Source organism: Hetaerina americana, unplaced genomic scaffold, assembly GCF_022747635.1.
Source record: "Hetaerina americana unplaced genomic scaffold, ioHetAmer1.1.p SCAF_11, whole genome shotgun sequence".
In the NCBI taxonomy this organism is placed as follows: Eukaryota; Metazoa; Arthropoda; class Insecta; order Odonata; family Calopterygidae; genus Hetaerina; species Hetaerina americana.
In genome coordinates, this window is record NW_027286181.1 from 12,003,739 (window position 1) to 12,028,708 (window position 24,970).

General features: G+C 35.6%; 1 protein-coding gene across 1 annotated transcript; it reads left to right on the forward strand.

Annotated features, from left to right (window-relative positions):
• Nucleotides 1-267: 267 nt before the first annotated feature.
• On the forward strand, nucleotides 268-24,013 carry LOC139700799 (prestin-like). The gene is made up of 14 exons (XM_071599221.1): nucleotides 268-890; nucleotides 3,747-3,898; nucleotides 3,974-4,138; nucleotides 6,370-6,480; nucleotides 6,567-6,757; nucleotides 9,847-10,011; nucleotides 13,076-13,180; nucleotides 16,148-16,281; nucleotides 18,705-18,867; nucleotides 18,955-19,131; nucleotides 19,517-19,789; nucleotides 20,992-21,117; nucleotides 21,523-21,649; nucleotides 23,310-24,013. Exons 1-14 carry the CDS (start codon nucleotides 871-873, stop codon nucleotides 23,423-23,425), a joined length of 2,025 nt encoding a protein of 674 aa, XP_071455322.1. The 5' UTR covers nucleotides 268-870; the 3' UTR covers nucleotides 23,426-24,013.
• Nucleotides 24,014-24,970: the final 957 nt, after the last annotated feature.

The following is a 24,970-nucleotide window of genomic DNA, read 5'->3' on the forward strand; positions in this document are numbered from 1 at the left end:
CGCAATTAGATTCTATACATATGTCACCGATAATGTAAATATTATTTTATATCTAATAAAATGAGATATTCACTACCTTTAACGCTTTATTGGAAAGTTAACTCACAAAACTTTAGAATTAAAAAATGAAACCATAACACGACATTCAAACTTCGCAGTGGACATCCGACGTCAACAACATCTAGCAATCAGGGTCGTTTCATTTTAAAACAACGCCATCTCTGAGCGAGTCATTAAAGTTAATTCAAACACAAAGTCGGGAGTCAATGTAGTGGAATATCTGTGATTTCAAACGTTGCGGAATATATGTGTTTACTACGAAAGATCCTTGAAACAACTCGTGATTGGCATTAAGCTCTACGACGCGTTGGCAATAGTTCATTGAATGTGTGTACCTCTTACGTTGAAAAAGCGAAAGAAGAGGATAAACATTGTAGCCTTGCCCTGCTTGTCATATTTAGCGAGATGAATGTTCCAGGGCGATACGAAATTGAAAATAGTGATGGTGTTTGGTCGAAGTGTGTGAAATTTCCATTCAATTTATTTACAGAATTTGCCTTAAAGAGGGAATCAAGACAATTGAGGCATTTTCATATTTCACCAATTTCTTAACAGTGTTAATAAATTCGCAGATGTAAATGTTGATTTTATAATAATGGGTGTAATTACCAGTGACCTTAGGTTCTTGATTTCATCATCTGAATCAAAGAAGGAGTCAAGTTGTACAACAGTTTCAAATGCAGCGATGTGCGATTAGGGTAGAGGAAAGTGATAATGTTATGAGTGTGAAAGTAACTGTATTTTCAAAAGGGCAAGTGAATCGTCTGTGTTAATACTTGTTCGCCGTATACGGTTTTAAAAAGCACTGAAATGAAGGACAAAACAACAGGGTATGTATTGTCAAATATTTATTTCAATATTTGTGAAGTACCACGTCACCTCAACATATCAGTAATTCCGATGTACCTGTTGACTATCAATTCTTGAACAGCAATGTCAAATGAATGGGATAAAAGAATATTACTATTATATTGTTTCGAAAAAGGTTTTATTGCGTACAGATTCGTGAGAGAGTACTGTCATTCATATCGATTGTATTCATAGAACTTCTTAACGCTAATCCACTGTAATCAGTACTGATATTAACGTATTATCTCGATGATCAAGCACTTTTATATTTTGATATCCTCTTCGGTAAGTAAGACTATTTAATATTGTGAGATTGTTACGAGCAGTACATTTTAGTATTAAGGTGGAATTAGGGTGAAATGCTCAAATTTTGATTGCCTTCCCGCATTCATTTGGTATTCATAGCCTTGCCAGTATTGTTCTTGTATTGCGTTAACGTGACAACGTGCCATTTAATTGTAACGTTTAATGTATGCATATTTGTTAGTATTTTTGAGGAAAGCCATTTCCAATTGTTTTATTGTAGTCTCGTCGTTAAATCGATTATTGTGGTCTGTAGTTGAAGTCTTGTGCCTCTCGAAAGGCAATGTATAGGTCCGGAGAGCGTGAGGTCAGCAGCAGGGTTATCGTTGGCCCTCCGCAAAATTGACAATGAAAATCCATAGACGGTATATCTTTTTCAGCGGATGCCCGTCACATGCCCTTGCCTATTCTTCCTTCAGCATATTTTCCCCTCACTCTCCTAGTGTCCCATGACAGCATTCAAGAGGCCACAGTTGTCTAGCCACAGCAGATATCAGGAAAATGTACGAGGTAGTGTCGTGGACTGTGTTAGGCTGCATAACACTGTGGATACCTCCTTAGGCTACTTTTTTACAGATCATGAGAATAGGCAAAAAATTCTGTCTGAAGTCAACAGTTGGCTGTTGAGCTTTCATAGAATTTTCAACCATTGATGCTGTACATTTTTGAAAATGAAATAAAAAACTTCAGCTCAAATGCATAAGAATGAGCTTTTTACCATAATGTCTAGGTATGATAAAAACAAATAAAATGTCCAGAATATGTTGTCAATTTTTGCATCGCTTGCACTTGCTTACTCAGTGACAACAATGCTTTCCAGTTTGAAAACATAACATTGCTGACTGTGATGGAGGGTAGAGTGTTAGGCAAGTTAGATAAGTTGAGGAAATAGCGAGGTCATATGTAGTAGAATGAGGATAGGAACATTTGAATGTGGTATTGAAGGTTTAAAGGTGTGGCCTGTCAGGTTGTCTTTATATGCAAGGCAAATGAAAGGTGTTTAATAATAATATTTATTAGTCGGTGAGTTCACAAAATACAATGGAACTCACAATAAACACCATGCAAACACAGGTGTATAATAGGTAAAGAGCATAAGCAGAAACATTACGAGAGAAGTATTCATATCCTGAATATATAGCCAGGAGTACATCACTGATCTGAATTGGCAAAGCTGACTATTGTTGCAGTTGCCGGTGGATAAATAATTTAATTCTTATGTTTGAACAGCATTTTTCAGATTAATTTAACCTGCATTGATTTTACAAAAAAAGATTTTTATCTTGTGTTGTGATCATGAGTTTCACACCTTGTAGGAGATTCATGAAAGTTATCTTTTACATGCACCAGAATTTTGAAAATATACATTCTATAAACTGTCCAAATTTTACATCTGATGAAAAGTGGTCTGCAGACTACCAAAGGCTATGCTTATTGATAGCCCTTTTGTGTCAGATGAAAATTGATTTTGTACCTGGGGCTTGCCTCCAGATTTACAGACCATAGCCAAGGTGATTGGAAAAAAGCAAAATATGCAGATTTCAGATGGAATAAATACACTTAGCTTTTTAAGGATATAGAGAGCCTTAGATAATTTTTTGATGGCCATGCTAGTAGCGTGGAAGCCTCGGGTCAGTTTTAATTCAAGATAGAATCCAATAATTTAGCAGGTTTAATGTCCTCTTATGGGAACTTTAGGCTACAAGTAATTTGATGAGTTTATATCTGTCCATAATCTCCCTTTAATGATAGATTATTACAATTTGTTGTCTCAGGCGTAACTTTGTGGAATTTGCATAACATATTGAAATGTAATGAAATAATTGACTTTGTAATTCCACACACTTTTGTGGAATTCCACACACAAAAGTGTGTGGAATTACAAAGTCAATTATTTCATTACATTTCAATAGATTATTACGTTATGTGTTATTTGATAAAATGCTTTTATACAATTCACCGGCAAATGTACTAAATCAGGTAAAATGCATAATTCCAACTGCAGTGTCATATACACAATGCACGTTGCACAGCACCCTGCATATTGAGAATCAATCGCTATCTGGCCGTCCTGAAATTTTATGAACAGTATTTAGACATGTTGGATATGCAATGCTTCTCTGTTTTTACTCTAATTTGAGTGAAATCATAACACCTAAATCATGTGGTCACATTCGTGAGTTCTTTAATGTATTGTGAATACCCATTATCTCAAGATTCCCAGTCAATATATTGAAATCCTATTAGATATTGAAGTTTTGCTAAATGTTACGATTTATGATGTAGCTAGACATTTCTAAATATACTTTGTAGGATTTGTGTAAGAAATGGAGTGGTAATACAATGGCAATACATATTCAGAAATTAAATTGTGTACAATTGTTAATTGATCTCAATGTCAATATGTTTTTCATTAAAAAATGCTTAAAGTGGACTGCGAAAATAGTTATGAAAAATATTAATGTTGGTGTATATCTTGCCAATGTTTTTAAATTTAAATGAGCATATACTTACTTTATAATTCTTCTCTTTAGGTTTTTGGAAGAAAACCAAAACAAACATTTGAATCCAGAGTCACCTCTTATTCAAGAATCAAATTCTCCTCGTGATATGAATTTAAATGAACAACTTCTTGCTCAAAATAATTTTGATGAATTATATATGTATCAAAGACCTCACAGAATTGGTAAGAATGTTAATTCAGGCAAGGCAAGGCTTCTGAAGAAATTTCCAATGTTGACTATTATTATTTTTTTTACAGATCGATGGGATAAATTTAAAGAATTCGGGAAACAGATCTCATGTAAAAATAATGTACTGTGCCTTTTCCCAATTTTGAAATGGATGAGGAATTATTCATGGAAAGAATATCTACTGCATGATGTGATATCTGGCTTCACGGTAGCAATTATGCACATTCCTCAAGGTATGCAGCCATTCCAATGACATTTCTACTGCGGCTAAGTGCTAATCATGATTCAGCAAAAGGTCGACAGTCTTTTGAGTTACTCTGTGGGCACATTTTTTCTATCCTGTCAAGCTGTTAGCTAAGTTGAAAGTTTTTTGAATCTAGAATGCTGCGATATAGGATCCAGAATGGGTGCCAACAGCTTGATGTCTATTAATGTACAAGGATTTCCTTTTCTTCAAAAAATTATCTTTTTAGGTAAAAATGGCTGGGCTAGCAAAATAAATCACACTGAAAACAAAGAAGGGAACCATGGAGCTCCTTTAATCCCATGCTGGCACTCTTGGAATCCAGACCTCTTTATCATTACCCATGACCTGACATGACCTGCCATCATGGTGGTTATGGGCTTACATATTCTTTTGCCCAGCAACATGTTACATAACAAATGAAGTAGCTTCAGGCATGATGTGGTGGAAGTTGAACACAATGAATAACTGATCGTAGCACTTTTCCACTCGATAAAATTTTTATTGTACGACCAGGTTTCAATATATTACATCATCATCACCTGATAGCGATGTAATACATCGAAACCTGGCCATAAAATAAAAATGTTATCAAGTGGAAAAGTGTTACGATCAGTTATTAAACTATTTACGTATTTTAAATACAAAAGAGGACAAGTAAATAATCTCTACGGATAGATAGATATGTATTATATTGCAGTATATTTATTAATTTCATAGTATATTATTTCAATTCACAATTTGTTAAATAAATTACCTACATTTAAAATATTTTTATTTATGTGTCACCAAAGTGTATGTTTAATAGAAGATACTGCAGCTGTAAATGGGGAAAGACTTTGACAAGAGGGGCAATCACTTTTAGTCCACAAGATAATGGTTAGATGTAAATATTTTATAGTTTTGATTTCCAAAGAAACTGCGGGAGATACCGCAGCAGTGATTTTTAACGGAGTCGTGTACTAATATGCATTTCAAGGCAACAATAGTTTTGAATGCTTTGAGTAGTAATAATTTCAAACGTCTCATTTCATTGAAGAACATATTTACTTTTATAATTATGTGTTCATGTGTCTGAGGAGTGATATCTTAAGGAAATTAAAAAAGCTAAAAATGAGCAGTTGAAAAATATTTATATATTTAAGGCACATCATGTTCATGATGATTTGATTCTGTGACACAATGGCATTGAAATGGACCGAGAAGAAAACAAATGAGGAAGTACTTGGTATGGTGTGCGAAGAGAGGGGTTTGTTGGGAGAAATCCTATAGAGGCAGGAAAAGTGGATGACGGGGGTATTGGCTGGCAGTAGGATGTTGAAGACCGTAATTGAGGGGAGAATGTTAGGCAAATGAGGAAAGGGAAGGAACAGGATAGGGATGTTGGGCGGGATGAAGGGAGGAAGAAAGTACTCGGAGATGAAGAGGGACCTGATATAGAATAGGATGCTGGATTTTGTCATTTGTTAGGAGTCACAAAATGTTTTATTTATTAGCTGTGTCCATCCAAAAACCTACCTTAACCAGTAGATTACCTTATAATAATGGCATTTCATCACTTGAATCACTCACCATTGTTCTGATGGAAAATTTGGGAACATTTTTTGTCTCTTAGTGACCTCGCTCTAAAGATATCCTTTGTCCATAGTTTTATCCTTTATAGATTTCAATATGCTCTCTATGTATTGTAAAGAAATTCTGCCCCATGTTGTATTTTACATTACAAATTTTCTGTATTCTTCCTTATAGCAATTTTTAATAGTATATTCTTTTATGCTAAATATTATGACAACTGTTCATAAAAATTTTATTCTAGTGTTTAGGCAATTGTATTTAGCAATTTATAATTAGGTATCTGTTTGATATTCCTTTGCATGCATAAAAACATCAAATGATTTACTTTGGATTTTCTCTATTTAGTTAGTTTTTAATACAGGTGAGGTGACGTACAGCTAAGGTTGTTTGTGATAATAATTAGTAAATGAAGTTCCTACTCACCTAGTTACCATTTTTGGCTGATAAAATCGACCGGCATTTTATTCTTGTACATGCTTAGCTGTGACATCATGTTCAAATTTGCTCACCGTCACTGGAGCCTGTTGAAACCCCCCACTTGGATAAGCCCCGTGTCATACGTACATATACATCACACCATGTCGTAAGACTGTTGAGAATGGAACGGCTATATCATCCGTTGTTGAAATCAAGTTCTTTTTTTAGGTATGGCATATTCTATGTTAGGAGGTGTTCCACCCATAGTTGGAATTTACATGGCATTTTTTCCTGTTCTCATCTACATTCTAATGGGTACATCGAGGCACATTTCAATGGGTGAGTCAAATTGCTGATAAATGCTGATGTCTCATTGTGCCAGGATGCCCATGGTTTGTGAGTGAAAAAGATATATTTCTAATTAGGAACCTTTGCTGTGGTATGTATGATGACTGGGAAAATTGTGTCAGAATATTCGACTCAACCGACAACAGGAATTGACCAAGCAACGCTTAATGGCACCGTTACTGAGAGCCCATTGCAAGTGACAACCCAGGGGGGATACACACCTATAGAAGTGGCAACTTGTGTTTGCTTTGTTGTTGGCCTGTGGCAGGTATGTGGGTTGTATGTGTGCGTGATCACCTCCTGATGCATTTAACATGCACAATATTGCAACTTCATAAGCGGCTGCACTAGGCTCCGGTGCTGTTTTGACTTTATGATCGTGCCACCTCACTAAATGCTGTGTGTGACTTTGAAATTCTTCAATTGCCCTTCACCATGTCATTATTTCATCAGAGTATAAATTAATATTAATTATTAGGATTAATAAATTATATTGACTTCTAATTACCGTTTTCCCATTGATAATTCGCACCCAGAACTTTGTAGTTATCATGAATTTGTCTATATCTCTGTATCATGTATCATCTGTATATACATATATAAAAAAAAATATATATATATATGCCTGTAAAAATTATATATGGTGTGAGTAAAAATACATCTATATCGGATGTGTGTGTAAAAATATGTCTATGTTTAGATTTTTTCAATTTTCATTGCATAACGCACATCGTCATTTTTTCGATCATCTGAACATTTTTATATGGATAACATGAGTGTTATCGATGGGAAAATATGGTACATTCTGTGTCTAGAAAATCAGTCCCATAAGTTTTTTTCCACTTTTGCAATGTACCTTAGTGCTGGCAGGTGGCAGTATCATATGTTTGGTTTTATTCACACCACCATAAGATATCAACCTTGGATGCAGTGAGATGGCTTAGATGAAATTTATATGAGTATACAAACTTTGAACCTAAGGAGTACTTTGGGGATAAAAATTGACCAGAAAACCCAGGGAAGAGCTGATCCTACCATTTATTGTGCTTGTATCTCATTAAATGTATTGAAAATCATGAAAATATGCTTGACTTAATGGTCTGTGTGCTGTTGCAGCACCTATATATTTCAAATGCAAAGCTATATTTTGCCCTAAGAACTTGAACTGATACTAACAAAAAAAGCACTTCAAATTTTAAAAGAGGTGACCTATCCTGATTCTTACTGCATACACTGCTGCATAACCTTCTTAAGGGCTGCTGCAAAAAATCAGAGCTAACTACTGAAAATTGAAGACAACTAATCATTATCATTTGCCACGAGCAGAGCAGGATGCGAGGAATGAAGCTTGAAATCATAGTTCATGGCTGGTTATTAGCATTTCAGGGGCTGATTTACAAAATAATGAAATGGTTCCAGGACAGGCTTCCAAATATTAGAGCTGACACACCAAAACGTAAGACTGACTGCTATAAACCAGGGCAAAATTCACAGCTGAATGTCATGATTATGGGTGGTATGTCAAAATTAAAATTTAAACAGCACCATTCTGGTTTTATTGTCAATCAAGGAAGAAAGCCATTAATCTTGTTCTGATACGAAAAGTCAGGGCAAATGACTTGCAAAAATATGTAGATGTTTATAATGTAGGCATTTGTTTGCCAAAGCTCCTTGTTACATATTAATAAGTCTGTGCTGTGTGCCATAAATTAGGGCAGATTGCCATGATTCAGTCTTAAATATCAAATGCAGAGTTAGATGGACACTGAATTTTGTGGAACTCTGCAATTATCTCTCTGTGGCTACTATATGTGAAATGTCATTAGTATTTGGAATTTGAAAGCATAGAGGAATCACTAATCATCATGTTTTATTGTGGTGTAGAAATTTATCTTGGTTTGTAACTTTAGAAATGATATCATTTGTTTTTCTTTGTTATTTGTCCAATGTAATCGTTTTGATGCTGTTTTTGGACTAAAATAATGTCAACTCATTGCTTTGAACCTTACCTTTCTTATACCCGATGTTTAATACTTCTCAAATATTCCATTCAGGGTGAAATAAAAAATGGGAAATTTCAAACAGATTCAATGGGAAATTAATTATTTTCAATTAATGTGTGGTAGAGGTATCTTATACTGGGTGCATGGTATAATTGAAAAATTATGCTTTCTAATTAGTTTTTGGCAATAATTTTCTTTATTGTTTTATTTATCAGTTATATCCAATGGGAACCATGAAAGAACAGTTTACAATTAAATATCTGCTATTGTATCATTTTACAGATCCTCTTACAATCCCTGAGTGTTACTTTTCATATTTTCTGCTTGCCTCAAATCTTTACTTTCAAGTTTTCAACTTTTTTGGTGTGTAATCATAAAAACAGAGCTGCCAGGGATATAATGGTTATTTGATATGGTCAAGTGTGCAATGAAACATCCTAGTGTTCATCCTTATTGTTATCCGCTAGTCATTAACTATTAATGCTAGGTCTACTTTATATATTGAAGTCCCATTACGCTAGGTAACGTTTGCCACATTGCTGTGTTAAATAATGGGAAATGGAGGCTTATAGAATACAGCTAAACCTCTTAAGTGTTAAAGTACATGACTGTGACTGATGCTAATCAATTTTCCCAAAAATGCCAGTGTCACTCTTTTCTCGATGGCTATAAATTTAAATAACAATTGAATAATTCTTATTTAAATGCTTTATTCTCTTTTTTACGCCTCATTATATAAGTTGTTATTTTCAGTTAATCATTTTAAATAATTACATTCCTCTGGAAATATTTCAAACATTCTGCATTCATGCCAAATAATTTGACCATTATTTTTGTTTTACAATTGCAAATTTTATGTACCCTGTATGAGAAGCATAATGTGTATTGTGTGATTTCAGTGATATTTTTTATCAAAATGATGAAAATTTAAAAAAATTTTAATCTATTTAATTTATAAATTATTAAATTGTATGTTAAAATCCATAATAAATGCAAATTTTCTTTGGCTACATAAAGTCACCTTGTGTCAGTTGCCATTGTATCTAAACCATGCACACCATACCAGGCAGCTATTTGATGAGCTCAGTTTCCACAAGCACTTGCATCCATTGTTACAAAAATGCAAAACACTGTCCAAAGCAAATTATTTGAAAATTAGGAAGAAAAAATATCTTTATGTAACAGTATATTAATCATTTCATGATGTTTGCAATGTTTTGGAAAACTAATATGTATTTCATATTGATGTGGAAATTAGTGGGCTAATGACTGTTTTATTCAAATTTAAAAAGTATTTTTCTCCCACTTTGTCTCTTATGTTTTGGAGTATTTATGCATCATATTTCCTTTTCAGTTCTTTCTCGGGTTGTTCAAGCTCGGCGGCCTAAGTGTACTTTTGTCTGATACATTAGTGAGTGGTTTCACCACTGGTGCAGCTGTCCATGTTGCTACTAGTCAAGTTAAACATTTGTTTGGAATTAAAGTTGCTCGTTTCACTGGTCCACTGAAAGTGATTTATGTAAGTGTTTATGTGTATTAGCACACATATCTTTATGGCTAGTACATAAATTATGAGACATAGATTATAAGACGTACAGGGTTCGTCCGGAAAATAAGTGTACTGAGCTCAGGAAAAAAAATTTATTACACTTTTACATATCTTAAGCTAATATTCCTCAAAATAGGACCCTTGTGAGTCGATACACTTGTTCCAGCGGCGTTCCCATTCCTGGAACGCTCCCGCGAAGGCATCATCGGGAACCTCTCGAAGACACGTCGTCACGGCCTCTTTGACGGCGTCCAAAGTCCCGTATCGCGTTCCTTTCAAACTCCTCTTTATCTTCGGGAACAGAAAGAAGTCCGGTGGTGTCAAGTCCGGGCTGTAGGGCGGGTGCGGCAGCGTTGCTACGCCGTGCTTGGCCAAGAAGTCCGACACGACAAGCGCGGTGTGAGACGGCGCATTGTCGTGATGCAGCCGCCAGATGTTTTTGATCGCTGGCCGGACGCGGGCGACTCGTTTTCGAAGATTACACTGCTCTGCTATCATCCGAACACTAAGACGACGATCAGAGTTCAGTACATCGCGAACTTTTCGCACATTTTCGTCGGTGAGTGTCGTTGATGGGCGTCCAGGCCGTGGTTCGTCGTCGACCTCTTCTCTGCCCTCCACGAACATCTTGTGCCACCGAAAGATCATGTTTCTGGACATGGCTGACTCCCCGTAAGCCTGGTTAATCATACCGACAGTTTCGGTAGACGATTTCCCAAGCTTTACCGCAAATTTGATGGAATAACGCTGCTTCGGCATCGCGTTCCGTGACGTGGGTCGAGCGTGGAGGTTCGCGTTAACAGAGGTCCTCACTACACCACAGCTCAGAGCCGACTGCCTTTTTCAGCGTCGCTTGCCAGCATACCTCCCTCCAATCGCAGCCCGTCAGAGCGGTGCTGGGCGCGCCTGGAGCGGCGGGAAAAATATCAGTACACTTATTTTCCGGACGAACCCTGTACATTATGGAATAGTTCCCTAAGTATTAAATTAATTCAGTCTTGCTCAAGGTTATGGATGTGACCCTTAAATTTGCTGCAAAGCACACCTAGTAACATATTGAGAGGCTTCATGTATGATATAATGGAATGGATGCATTAATTATATCCAAAACAGTGCAGTTTTCCACTTGGTACCAAGAATTTCATTTGCTCTATTTTAGTTGTTATGTATTAAAATGTTATAATATAACATACATGCTTGGGTAGTACTCTCATCTTTTACCTTGACAGAGAAAAACAGTGTTAAGAGCAGTTAGTGAATTGTTGTGAAGTGAAGGTTTTGATATATATTATGTACCTAAAATAGATACTTGGGAAATGGGATGCTGTAAGAGGTATTTTTTCATGATGTTAGAAACCATACTGATTAATGCTTAAGTGTACATTATATGAACTTGGCACTTATACATATTATAAGAATTATATCAACATTTATATCAGTGAAACTGTTGAGAAAATTTTTAAACATCTTATGAAAATAGTGTAGGCAGATAAGAATGGGCAGAATAAAAATTGTTAACCTTATAACAAATTTTTAAAGTTGGAGAGAAATGATAACTAAAAATTGTAGTTTCCACAATGGTATTTTTATTCATACGAATTGGGTTTCAGCAATTTGTGTCATCTTCTAAAAGGCTGGGAGATTTTTAAAAAAATATGATTTTTAGAACTGGGGTAAGCTTAAGAATACATGAAACGAAAGAATTACATGTGTCGTGACAAAGGTAGTCTTGAAACCATTTAGAAAATTATCTCATTAGCTATTACCTCTAATTCATGAAGAATAGGCTAATTTTTGAGTTTCTGCTGCAGCACAGTTACAAGTTTAGAGTGTAGGTAGAATAACAAAGGGAATTGATAACTCGTGAGGCTCAAATGCTCAATTTTCCATTCTGTGTTTGATGCCAATGATGTCTTTTGGTCGGAATACTGCTGAACTAGGAGTCCTCAAGTAAGCAAGAAGTTGGTTACATATATCAGGTGCCACAATATTGCTTAGGATGGCTTGAGTTGATAAAGCAAAAATTATTTTCTGAATTGATGTTCACTCAAAAGTCTTTGAAGTAGCACCCTTGTATGTCAACAAACTGCTGCCAGTGGGTTTTCCACGTCCCTTACGTCTTCTGGAATGTGGCGCCCTCATCACGATCTGTTATAATGCTTCCACCAAACCGTGGTGACGTCCTTTCACCTTTGATTTGAGGCGGGAGAAGAGGAAGAAGTCTGATGGGGTATTCTCTACAAAATTTTGATCCTCACTCACATGGTCGAGAAGCTCTTGGCAGATACGTGTGTTTCCTCTTTGTTCGTCTGAGAGCACTCACGGCACCAACTTCACACTCACTTTTCTCATGCCCATGTTTTTAGTTACTAGTCGATACACTTTTAAGGATATTAAGTTCATCAGAAACCATGCAAACACTTAATCTGCAATCCCTGTCCAACTAAGCCTTCACTCTTGTAAGATTTTTGTCACTTTTTGAGGTGGAAGGCCTTCCTGAACATTCGGCGTCTTCCTCATCTTCTCCACCCTCCTGAAACAACTCGTGACACTCAAAAACACCCAATCCACTCTTGGGATTATCACCATAAACTGCCGTGAGCATGTCATGAGTCTTTCAAGTTTTGCCCAGTTTCATGCAAAATTTGATAGGAGTGCTGTTCCAATAACCATATCATGATGGAGCATGAAGAGGTCATATTAAAGAGGTATGACAAGCAAACAATCTGCGCCACCCGAAGGCTGGCAGCCAAATGCCACCGACCTCCAGCCTTTCCTGAGACTCCCCTCCCTTGAACCCAGCCAGAGAAACCACCACCCATCTGTCCATCTATCTGGAAAAAAATAAGTTTGCTACTTTTGTGACAGATCTTGCATCACACATATCTGTGTAATTAATAGGTGTTTCTGATATGTGTTATCTAGTGTTCTATATGTCATCCATTAAAATTTATCTTGTTTAATTTTTAAAGGAATTCATACAATAGTGTATGAAGTATTTCAGTTTTGCTATAATTTTCTATTTGTTTTTCAGACGTACGTGGACCTATTTAAAAAAATTAAGACTACAAACTTGATTGCCTTGGTTGTGTGTTTGCCTGTTATATTAATCCTAGTAATTTACAATGAACTAATTAAGGTGAGTAGTCCCAATTGAATATAAATTTATTTTATAGATGGTTTCATAGAAGTTTTTGTGTCAGAAAATTAAGATTTGAACGGAATGGAAAATTAATGAAGAGTTATCCAATTCTAAAATGAAACCAAGGGATGTCTGAAAAGTTTCCAAACTCAGCATGAAGATGGCTGCACTCTTAATCAAGAGTTGGGGAATGTGTGTTGCGCATGCTTTGAAAGGTACTCTCCAAAATATCAGCCATTTTGGACTCTCAGTTATTGTTTGACAATCGTTTGAGTGAGTCATTGTCAGAGTTTTTGCAGAATAAATGAGTTTCATTTAAATAAAAATTATTTGCAGTCTAATTAAAATTGAAAAAATTGAGTATTGAGCTGTCATTAAATATTTTTTTTTATGAAAGGCAATACACCTACCCAAATTAAAGGCATTTTGGATACTGTGTACAGGGACTCTGCAGCAAAATTTACGAGCGTGAAATTTTAGGCAGCTAAATTTAAACATGGCTGTACCATGTTGGCTGGCGATGGGCTTTTGGGACAACCAAAAACAATCACCGATAATAACCAAAAAACTCACCAAATGTTACTGAATGATCGTCGAATTAAGGCTAGAGAGATAGCAAGCTATATGGCTTTGGGTAAATTTAAAGAACACATTTTTCGTAATTAACTGAATAATTTTTTTTTTATTTTTACATTTACTTTTATTTTATATTTACTTTAAATTTATGAGTGTTAGATGAAGGGATTTTTGCATGAGTGTGTTTGCTGCTGTAGGTGTAATTTTCCGTGTTGTTCTTTTGCATGTGGAATTTTTTCTTTTTACGGTTGGTGACCTAACACCCCCCGCCACACGCCCTTGCGGCGGCTTGCGGGGTATTATGTAGATGTAGATGTAGAATAATTGGACGTTCGTAAGCTATCAGTATGTTGTGAGCTGGGTTTTCTCACTTTGGATCAATAACATATTCAAGTGAATGTTTTCAAGGCCGTGTTGGAGTGATTTAAACTAATTTAGTATGATTTTTTGCATCGATTTATGTCTGTTGATGAAACTTAGATCCATCGCTACATCCCTTAGAAAAAGGAACTGTCGAAACAGTGGACTGCAACGGGTGAATCTGCTCCGAAAAAATGTGGAGACGGTTCCACAGCGGGGAAGGTGATGGTGACCATTTTTTGGGAGAGTCAAGTAATTGTGTTCTTCGATTATCTTCATAAGAGTAATAACAAGAGTATTATGCGTCTTTAATTGACAATCTGAAGACAGAAATTGCTAAAAAAAAAGAACCATATTTGAAGAAGAAAAAAGTGTTTTTCCAATAGGACTTTCAATTTCCCTGCTCACGCCTTGGTGGTCAAAATGGATAAAATTCATGAATTGAGCTTTGAATTGATAGACGACTCACTGTATTCACCAAATCTGTCGGCTTCTTCTGTATCTTTAGTTTTGCTTGGAGGACAGAGATTTTCAACAAATGAGGAGGTTTTCACGTACGTAAATGCCTATTTTGCAGAGAAATATGTCAACTACTATTTGGAAGGGTTAAAAAAGTTAAAAAAAGAGCATCACTGGAAAAAGTGTGTAGACTGTAAAGGAGACTATTTTGAAAAATAAAAATAAATTTTCAGAAAAAAATGTCTTGGGTGTATTTTTATAGGTTGGAAACTTTTCGGACTACTCCAGTAAATACGCATTATGTTTGCATGTAATGATACAGAGATTTTAGAGTATAATTTATTTTCAATTGTGTAGGTTTGCAAACTGGCTTATTTCACCAGTTGGAAAAGAATTATTTGAATTGGAACCTTTATATGCTTGTATTATTTACATTCCAGATGTTCTAATTAACATTCATTTGGTCCTGATGCACTAATTTTTTAATGAATCCAGAATAGTTGATGAACATATTAACATTGAAAGGTGTATCTATTGTATTCATTCATGTGTATAGATATTACCTGCAATATTTCCCTTCCTCCAATGCCTCTAATTCAGCTTTCATGAGTTGAATATTGTTTAAGGGAGTTGATTATTTGCCTTTTGATTTTTCTTTAGTGATCATTGAATTAAATCGATTATTATTGAATGCATGCATGAATTAATAAATGAATTTTAAACGTAAAAAATTTTTTACTGAATATTTACTGCCCAACATGAGCTCACCTTATATGCTGTTAAATATAGGAAGTGTAAATAAAGCTTCAATGCACATACACTTAATAATGTTGTGTTACTCTTGTTTATGAGGCTTACATATGTAAATATTTTCTGATCTAATAAAATTAAGAACATGAAGTAACTTTCCACTGTCCTTTTTTAGCGTACAACCGGTTTCAACACTCAAGCGTCATCATCAGGTACAAATTAAACCAGTCGCAGTCCACTTATGTACCAATCTGTCCTGAATCTGTCCTGACACTTAACACCCCTCTTACCCCTCCCCATCAACGCCAATCGCAACTCCATTTTCTTTTGCCTCCTTCTCCCCCCTCTCTCACCCACCCCTCCTCTGCCTCATGATTGGTATATAAGTGAACTGCGACTGGTTTAATTTGTACCTGATGATGACGCTTGAGCGTTGAAACCGGTTGTACGCTAATAAAGGACAGTGGAAAGTTACTTTTTATTCTTAATTTTATTAAAATGAATTTCCACAAGGTTGAGCCGGGAACAATTGAATATTTTCTGATCTATTTGTTTTTAAGATATTTGTGATATTTTTATGTTCCTTCAGTCACTTACTGGATGTTTTTTGCATTACATATTTGTTTTTGCATTACATAGTCATTTTTGCAGTATAGATGATGTCCTTCAGAGCTTATCAAAAACTGAAATTTACAGTATTTTAAAGTACAGAGTTGATTGGTCTTTTGATTTTCTTGCATCATTTTGTGCATGGTTATTTTAATTCCATGTACTTTGCCAGTCACTTATATGTTATCATTTCTGGACATTTATTTTTAGCCTGCCATTGGAAAAAAGTTACCTGTGCCTGTACCAGTAGAACTATTGGCTGTTGTATTTGGAGCATTTGCTTCCTCATATGGCAATCTAAGTGCAAATTACAATGTGACAACAGTTGGAGATATTCCTACTGGGTATGCTACTCTATTTACCCTCATTTATATTCCTATGCTTATTATACATTTTTTCTAATCTTTATCACTTGGGAGGCATACGACCTCCTGCTGACAATTAGGTTGCATGCATTGCTTAAAAAATACATTTACAAAATCTGCCCTTTTTCCATAAAAAATCTCTTGGTCACCAACTCTGATAAAATGTTGTTGTCTGTTGGATAGTTTCAGCCAATGCGGACAGTCCGTGGTTGGGATGATTTGTTAAAATAGTCCATCACAACGAACATTTTTCTTCCAAATATTTTGCAAGTGCATGATTTTTGCTCGATTGTGAGGAAAACATATTTTAATAATGTGTGAAAATATTACTGCCATGAAGATCCAAGCATTGTGCTTGTAGTTTGCATGTGAATCCTGTAGACTCAGTAGTGGGGTATTGCCGCCTATCAATGTCTAAAATGTCCAATGCTTAAACCAATGCTTATACCATGTCTGAAACACTGGTGGATATTGCGGTAGAATCATCACTAGAATTAAGCCATGGTTGTCAGTGACCATGTAGGTAATCTAAAAACATTTTGAAATGGCCTATTAATATTATTGCTTATGAATAGTTGGTGTACTAAACATTGGGGGATTGAGATGGTGCGGGGGCTAACGTACTGGCTTCCCACCCTGAGGGCGCGGGTTCAAATCCCGGCGGTGTTGAATATTTTTCAGAGGTATCTCGATCCCTACTTGAGGTGCTTTGTGGAGGACACTTTGAGTGAGTACGCCGTCCGTCGGATGGGACGTTAAGCTGTGGACCCCTTGGCGCCTTTCGTAAAGAGTAGGCTAATGCCGACGCCGGGTTTCTCTCCACGCTACATCCTTTCCTGTCCATCCCCTATGGCGCAAATGACCTTAGCTGTCGGTCGCCTCCCCTAAAAACTATTACTACTACTAAACATTGAACTGCTTCCTGGGCTATTGGTACCTGAAAGGCAGCCCTTTAGTGCCAGGAAGAAGCTTTGTGCCTTGCATTGTGGTACGGAGGAGAAGGATTTAGTTCGTGATCTCTTCCCAATCTGTATTCCACTCTGTGGCATTCTTGATTCGAGTTCATGGAAGTGGTAAGCTACGAATCGGGATTTGTCTTCCTGTTATTGTAGAAGTAAGTGTTGATAGTAGGCATTCTCGGGAAAGAATACTAGATATAATTAGAAATTTGCGGAACTGCAAAGACTGCATATTCCAACAGGCATACATATGCTGGCTGGAAGGAATTCACGCACTTTGGCAGCCCCATTGTTCCATTGCCATTGTAGCTGGAAAACAAAACCAAGGATTGGAAACCTTATCGAACACTCCATGGACAAGCATCACAAACTAATAGATGCACAAGCTTTTACATCGATCAGTGAATTTTATCTGGAAGCAGTTGATCAGCAGTTAAGATAACTTGATGGCTTCCATAAAGGAAAGTCTGTCAGTCAGTCAGTCAGCAGCTTTCTACCATGAGCATTGTTTTTTTAATTATGCAGTTAAGTAATTGTATGAATCACAAGCATGCAGATCATTATTACTTGGTACTGGACCCCTCCTCTGGAACCAGTGCTTCTTATGCTGGAAATAATGATGTACTCTCCTTTTTCAGTGATGAAAGAATTCCATCAATTGTACGAGGAGTTTGAGGCATGTGCAAATACGCATGGAATTAGTTTTTAAAAATTTTCCTTTATTAAGCATTAATCTGAAAACAACCCTTTTCTTTACGTTGGACTATTAACAATGACAACTATGGACACAATTACAAACACCCGACTTCTTGGTGAAGGAAAACCCTCCAGGGCGGGAATCGAACCCGTGGCCTTAGGGTTGGCAGATGAGGACATTACCCCACTGCCCCCAGGGCTGGCAGTTGTGGTAGCCTTCTCAATAACAGCGGGCCTTCTGCTTTTCTCACCATTCCTCATACAGCTGCATGGTCATGGCTTCCCTGTTGAGTCCTCTGGTCTTTTTAATTCCTGCAAAGATCCCATTGAGTAGCAGCAGATGTTTGTGCAGATGAAATATGCCAATTTTCATTTTTCCTTTTAATTAAATATTTAGCTCAGTTTTTATTTTAAGGCTGGTGATTTATACTTTAAACTAAGTATCACTTTGTAATGGCCTGAGTGCATTATAAAAATGTAATGTAACGATTTCCCATCTATTGATTCATTGAATGATTCTTTGCCAACCATTTTTGGAATGCTGAGCTACATTCTATGTAAAGTATGTGCATCTAATATGCATTCGCCACTAAATATCACCTGTGTTTTATCCTTCCTGAATAACAGCTCTTTGTAGATATTATTGTGCTTTCTTTGAAGTTTTTTTGTTGAAATTGCTAAACTCTATCATCGTTTTGGATAGTTTAAGTGAGTTCCATTAACCCAGGATTCCCTTTTATTTTTCAGATTTCCAAGACCGTCTGCACCGCCATTCAACTTGATGTTGAATGTTGTTGTGGATGCTCTGATTATCGCAATTGTGTCATTCTCTGTTAACATGTCAATGGCATCTCTTTTTGCCAGGAAAGCTAACTACAAGATCAATGGAAATCAAGAGCTTTTGGCATCTGTGGGTTATATTTTTTCTACTGTATTGATTATTATCTATAAGTGGAACATGTTTTAATGTAGTATTTTTGCTCATAATTTTTTAAAGGGATCATCGAATATGTTTGCATCATTTTTTTCGTGTCTACCCTTTGCGGCTTCATTATCTAGGAGTCTGATCCAGAAGAACACAGGAGGGAGAACTCAAATGGCTAGCCTGGTGTCATGTTGCTTCCTCTTACTAGTACTGCTGTGGGTGGGGCCATTCTTTGAGCCATTACCACAGGTTTGTCTAGGTGATATTCACTCAATGCACCATCTGAAATCAAGAAATATTTTTGCTAGCAATATTCAGTTGTTATAAAGCACATGTATTTTAATTTTCATATTTTGCAATGCTCTCAGAATTTACTACAGCTCCCAAGTATTGTATTTTTATATTTTAATTTACTTTACCATCGTTACATTTTTAGATTGTGTGGAAGAAGATTACGCTTGTTTTTAAAATCACCAATAAAATAAACTGCTGCAAGCAAGGTTATTTCTCTGTAGATTAAGGGTTTATTTTTGTAAATATTAAATTTCTTTTTTGTTATTAGTAAGAAAAATATTTTCCATTTATTTATATTTTTAATTGTAGTATTTTATCTGTGTTTTAATTTATATTTCAGTGTATTTTGGCTGCTATAGTCGTTGTTTCATTGAAAGGAATGTTTGTTCAAGTGCTGGACTTGAAGAAAATTTGGCAGCATTCCACTGCAGATGGATTGGTGTGGCTGATAACATTCGTCAGTGTTGTTGTAATTGACATTGACATTGGCCTTGGAATAGGTATTTTTTTGTCAGTGGTGACCATCATTTTACTTGGGCAAAAGCTGAAGATCATTCAAATAGGAAATATTCCTGGAACTGATATGTACCTTGATATTGGCCACTACCAAGCAGTAAGTATAATTTCAAAACTTACCCTGTGTAACAAATGCAATGTCATACATTCATAAACTCCTCTCAATCCCGCTCAGGGCAATTGAAACTGATTTAATATGATTGGTTTTTGTGTATTGTTTTGCAGCAGACACCTTTCCAATTCCAAATTATTTTCACATTTTTTTCACAAATTATTTACATATTTTATCTGTCATAAATAGGTTTTCATATGTGAAGCACATGCATTGTGATATGTTAATGTTTATCATCACCATATGTGGGGTAAACAAAAGTATTCTCCAGCACCTAATTACTTAATCCATGTACATTCCTGTGTAACGTTAACTTTCCCTGCTGTTTACTACTGTCCAAATTTCCAGTGTGTTTGGCATAAACACGTTTCTTTGCTAAGATGGAATTTATTCTTATTTCATTTTACATTTCTTTGGCAACTTTTGAATCCCTCAGATTAGAGGGAATTCTGTGGAAAATTTTATGGATTTTGAGAGCAATATAGGATGTAAAATTAAGACAAAATACCATGTTGAATTTTCAAAATGCATGATCAATTTCCATGTGAAAATTGTTAGTTGTAGCGTGTGGAGCTTATTTTTAACATTTATGGTTTCTTTGGGGGCACTGTTGCTCTAAGTAGTTGTAATACCATGAGACACCAGATTGCATTGCAGGATGATAGTTGTAGATTGGAGGCTTTTGAAATGTGAGAATGTGGAGAAGAATGGAGTAGGTGAAATGGACCGAAAGGAAAACAAATGAGGAGGTGCCAAGTATGGGGGGGGGGAAGAAGAGGGGATTGTTGGTAGAAATTCTAAGGAGACCAAAAAAATGGATGCAAAGCATATTGATTGGCAACGGGATGTTAAAGACTGATAGAGGGGAGAATGTTAGGAAGGGGCAGAAATAGGATAAGGAATGTTGGATGGCATTAAGGGAGGAAGGAAGAATGCAGGATTGAAGAGGGACTTATTTTGTTGTCCTATATCATGTTGTGTTCTGTTATGAGTGGCCAGGAAATATATTGCTGTGCCATTGTCCATCCAAAACCTACCTTAACTGGTATAATATCAATAATAATTATAATAATGTAATTAATGGAGCACTAAATTTGAGGTCATTTATTGTAAGAAATTCAAGTTAGTTGCAAATTTCATCATGATTTTTTTATTGGCACTTTAATGTGTGTCTTCTATGTTTTTAGGCTTTGGAAATTCCAAGAATAGCCATTTTGCAGGTAGCTGGAGGAATGCATTTTGCCAACAGTGAATATGTCAAATCAAAGTTATATTCAATTGTTAATGACAAGATAAAATCTGGTGACAATAAGGTATTTAATTTCTGTTATTATTATTTTTCATATGTAATATATTTAACCAGACTTTCACTTGTGTTTATAGTCCATCAGGCACTTTGGGAAGTAAAAGTCTCAAATATCAGATCATTAGTATCAAAAGTTAATCATTAAGACTCATTTGTGGTTCATTAAAGGACTTAGGTCCTCTTAATAATGTTATTCATTGAGATTCAAATGCATTCTGTAAAAATAATTCCCTAAAAAAGATTAAGTATGTGAATAATTAAAATGAGAATGGCATTCTCTTAGCCCTCCTTCTTGGTGCCACCTTTGTCATCTTTCATTTAATTCAAATAGTTGAATCATTGCTTGTATATTAATTCTAATTTTTGTGGTTTTTAACATTTTGGTCGTTAAAGGATAATATTTCCTTTTCAGATCTCATTTGTTATTTTGGATATGTCATGCATAGCATTTCTTGATCCTGCTGCCGCCAAGACTTTATTGAGTATACACCATGAGCTAAAGGAGAAGAGTATAGATGTGTATCTCACATATTGCTCAGGTAATGAATAAGTCTTTAATGATTTTGCTTGTAAAAGGTGTATGGCATTAGATGTCAATTTAGTTGAAGTGTAAGATTTCCCTTCAGTTTTCAATTGTTGTAGCTAATGTTTTCCTCGTGACTTGCAGTGACTTGGATGAGTAGAAGTACAATGGATGATCTAATTCCTAGTGGTGATGAGGTTTTTGTTATATGTTGTTATTTAATTGTATAAAAAGCCAGAATAGAGTAATTGATATAATTATTAAAATATAAATAGACACTTTTGGTGAAAACTACTTTAATAATTGACAAGTAACTGCCCATACTGATGTACCAGCAGTAGGAGGAGGAGAATATATTGATGAGGGCTGTTTTTTAAGTTAGGTCTGTTTGATCATAAAAAAATCTATTCATTAGAAAAATTCCATGTTTCCAGGCTTAACTTCGTGACAATCCATTACCACTGAAGTAAAAAATACCAATGTATCTTTGTACTAAATTTTTCATTTGGTACAATGAGTTTCGATGCATCAGTGTCATCCTCAGGTACAAAGTTACACGTACAGGTCGGTTATGGTGGAGGAGAGGGGAAAGATGTGGCTGGAATCGGTTGAAGTTGATGGGGGTGGTTGAGGGGGCCAGGGGTGGTGAGTGACGGCAAGTGGGAAGGGACTGGAGGAGGGATATGCAGGTGATTTCACCCCTGAAATTCTATACCTTATAGGAAAAGGGTGTAAAATAGACATATTGGAAGAGCTGGAGATGAGAAGACAAGTGGACAAAGGTCATATCCTCAATGACTTTTTTTTAAAGATATTCCTCACTGATGGCAACCTCTCTCTCATCAAAGGAAATGCCTCGTGCCACCAACCATGAACCTTACTGACCACCTCCATTCTGCTCGGACCTTAACCTCCCCACTTGCTGTTGCCCACTGCCCCTGTCCCCTCTGCCATCCCCACCAACTTTGACCAATTCCAACCACCTCCTTCCCCTCCTCACCTACACCATAATATATATCGCGGTAGTCCAGGGGTAGAGCGTTGGACTACTGACTGGAGGGCACGATGATCCTTTTGTGCATAAAAATCGAATAACAGCAGACATTTTGCAATTGGCGGGAGCAATGATTTTTGAGGACATTGTTATCTGCATTCACCGATAGGCAAACAACTGCTGGGTCAAAAAAATAACTTCACTGACTTCAGAAACAATCAATAGACTGCAATACATGCATTTAACTTTATTCTGATCCGCTAGTATTCTTATGGAGTTCAATCATGAATAAAATTAGCATCAGGAAGGAGATAGTTCTAATGCGTGATAAATAGAAATATATGAAGAGAGGAAAATGAGAATTTAGTTGAATGAAATGCTGAGGAGGTACATATGAATGGTAATAGATATCAGTGTATTGCTTCCAATGATCATATCAGTGTATGCAATCCAATGATCATATTGGATTGCTTTACTGCTCATTTCTCAATGTTTTAGTAATGAACCATATAACTCTGCTTTTGCGTATTCTTTTATTCCCAGATTAACGTAGAAAATATCATGTTCTTTTACTTAATGTTTTTAAGTTCTGATGTGCCACAAAGATGTCATTAGTTTTAATATTTGATGTTTTTTTAATGTAATTATGATGTTAATAAAGATATGTACTCTTTATTTTCAGTTACAATAAGAGAAAAATTGCAGCACGTGGATTTTTTCCAAGAATTTCCTGAGGATCATGTGTTTCCCTTCAACCATAATGCTGTTATGCATCTTAAGCATCACCATGACTTATGATGACAATTGCAGGAATTTTCCTTAGGAGTGCTGAATATATTTTGAGAAACTTTTATAGCTTGCCGTGATATCAAAAGATAGCGTTTTTTATTAAAATTTGAATCTTTTTAAAAAAGAGATTCAATATTGAAAATCTATTTTTGTTTTTCAATCAAAAATATATTTTCTTTTACATGCCTTAGAAAATAGTTTTGCGCTCTCTAAAAATAGCGAGAATTGAGTATTTACTGTTACAATGATATATTTCTATAATCGTGGAAACCAAAAAAAAAGGAAAATAATGTCATTATTATTGTTTGTACAAAACGATGGTATTATTTTTGCATAGATATTGGCATATATTTTTGAGTGCCAATCAAGTTCTGAAAATAAGTACTTAAATAGGTATTTTTGTTGTTGATTTATTATTTATTAAATAGTTGAACTTTTAAGTTAGTTAATATTGTTGAAAAGTTCTTGTATGGTTTTAGTATTTATTCACTAAAATCTTATGCTTCAATATACAATGTTCTCTCTCTTCATTATACCTTTTAATCTGTTTTGTAGAGCTATTAATGTATTGTGTGTCATAAAATGAAACCAATATTATATTGATTTGGATTTATTTTCATTGAAAATAATTGGATGGGAAATTATGTAGGTAATTTTTAATGCATTCTCTAAAATTTGGTTTAATTGCTTGGATATATTTTGCTTCTTGCGACTGATTAAGTGTGCTCTTATGTCTTCAGACTCCTTTGCTTGCCAGTGAACAATGAAGTGCAGAAGGACCAAACAACTCATATCATTGTCATATTACTGTCATCTGATTTCCAAGTTTGTGGTATTTACTGAAAACTGAAGTACTCATTTACTTCTCTTAATTCAGAATAGCAATGATTCTTAGCTGGACATTTGCTGATGGACAAACAAATCTATACATTTATTATCAGTGGATTAAACAGTTTTTTTATTCTGTAGTGAACAAAAGAAATTTGGTGGTGGCATATCTACAAGCATACACATCCACTATGTATTAAAGCTCTTTCATGATGCTCTGAATTTCATTTTCTCATATGGAGTAGATCAACTGAATTTGATTAGAAAATTTAGCATATTAGGACACCCTTGATTTCTCACTTAACTGAGCTTGGCCCACGGATGCTATGGATTTTTCAGTCATACCAACATACACATTTTGCACGAAGTAACTAACTAAATCTCCTAAACCATTGCATTTATGTCACTATGTTAGACAGTATACTCAGTATTACTCCCTGTAATCACTAGCAATTGAAAAACTGATATTAATTACCGAGTATATGATATACGGCCCTAGAAAGACAACTAAACTTAAGTTAGCCCAAGTGGTCAGTCGTCTTTTATAGCGAAAGGAAAACCTTTTGATGCAATATCTCCTCAACTAGAACATTATTTTTCTCAAAATTTTGCGTAAGCCCAAAGCACTTCTTCCTCTATCTGTAGGCCCACGGTTATCCCATGCTTATTGCCTAGTTAAGCATCACATCAACCCCTCGACACCACCCACCCACTTCACATCCGAGT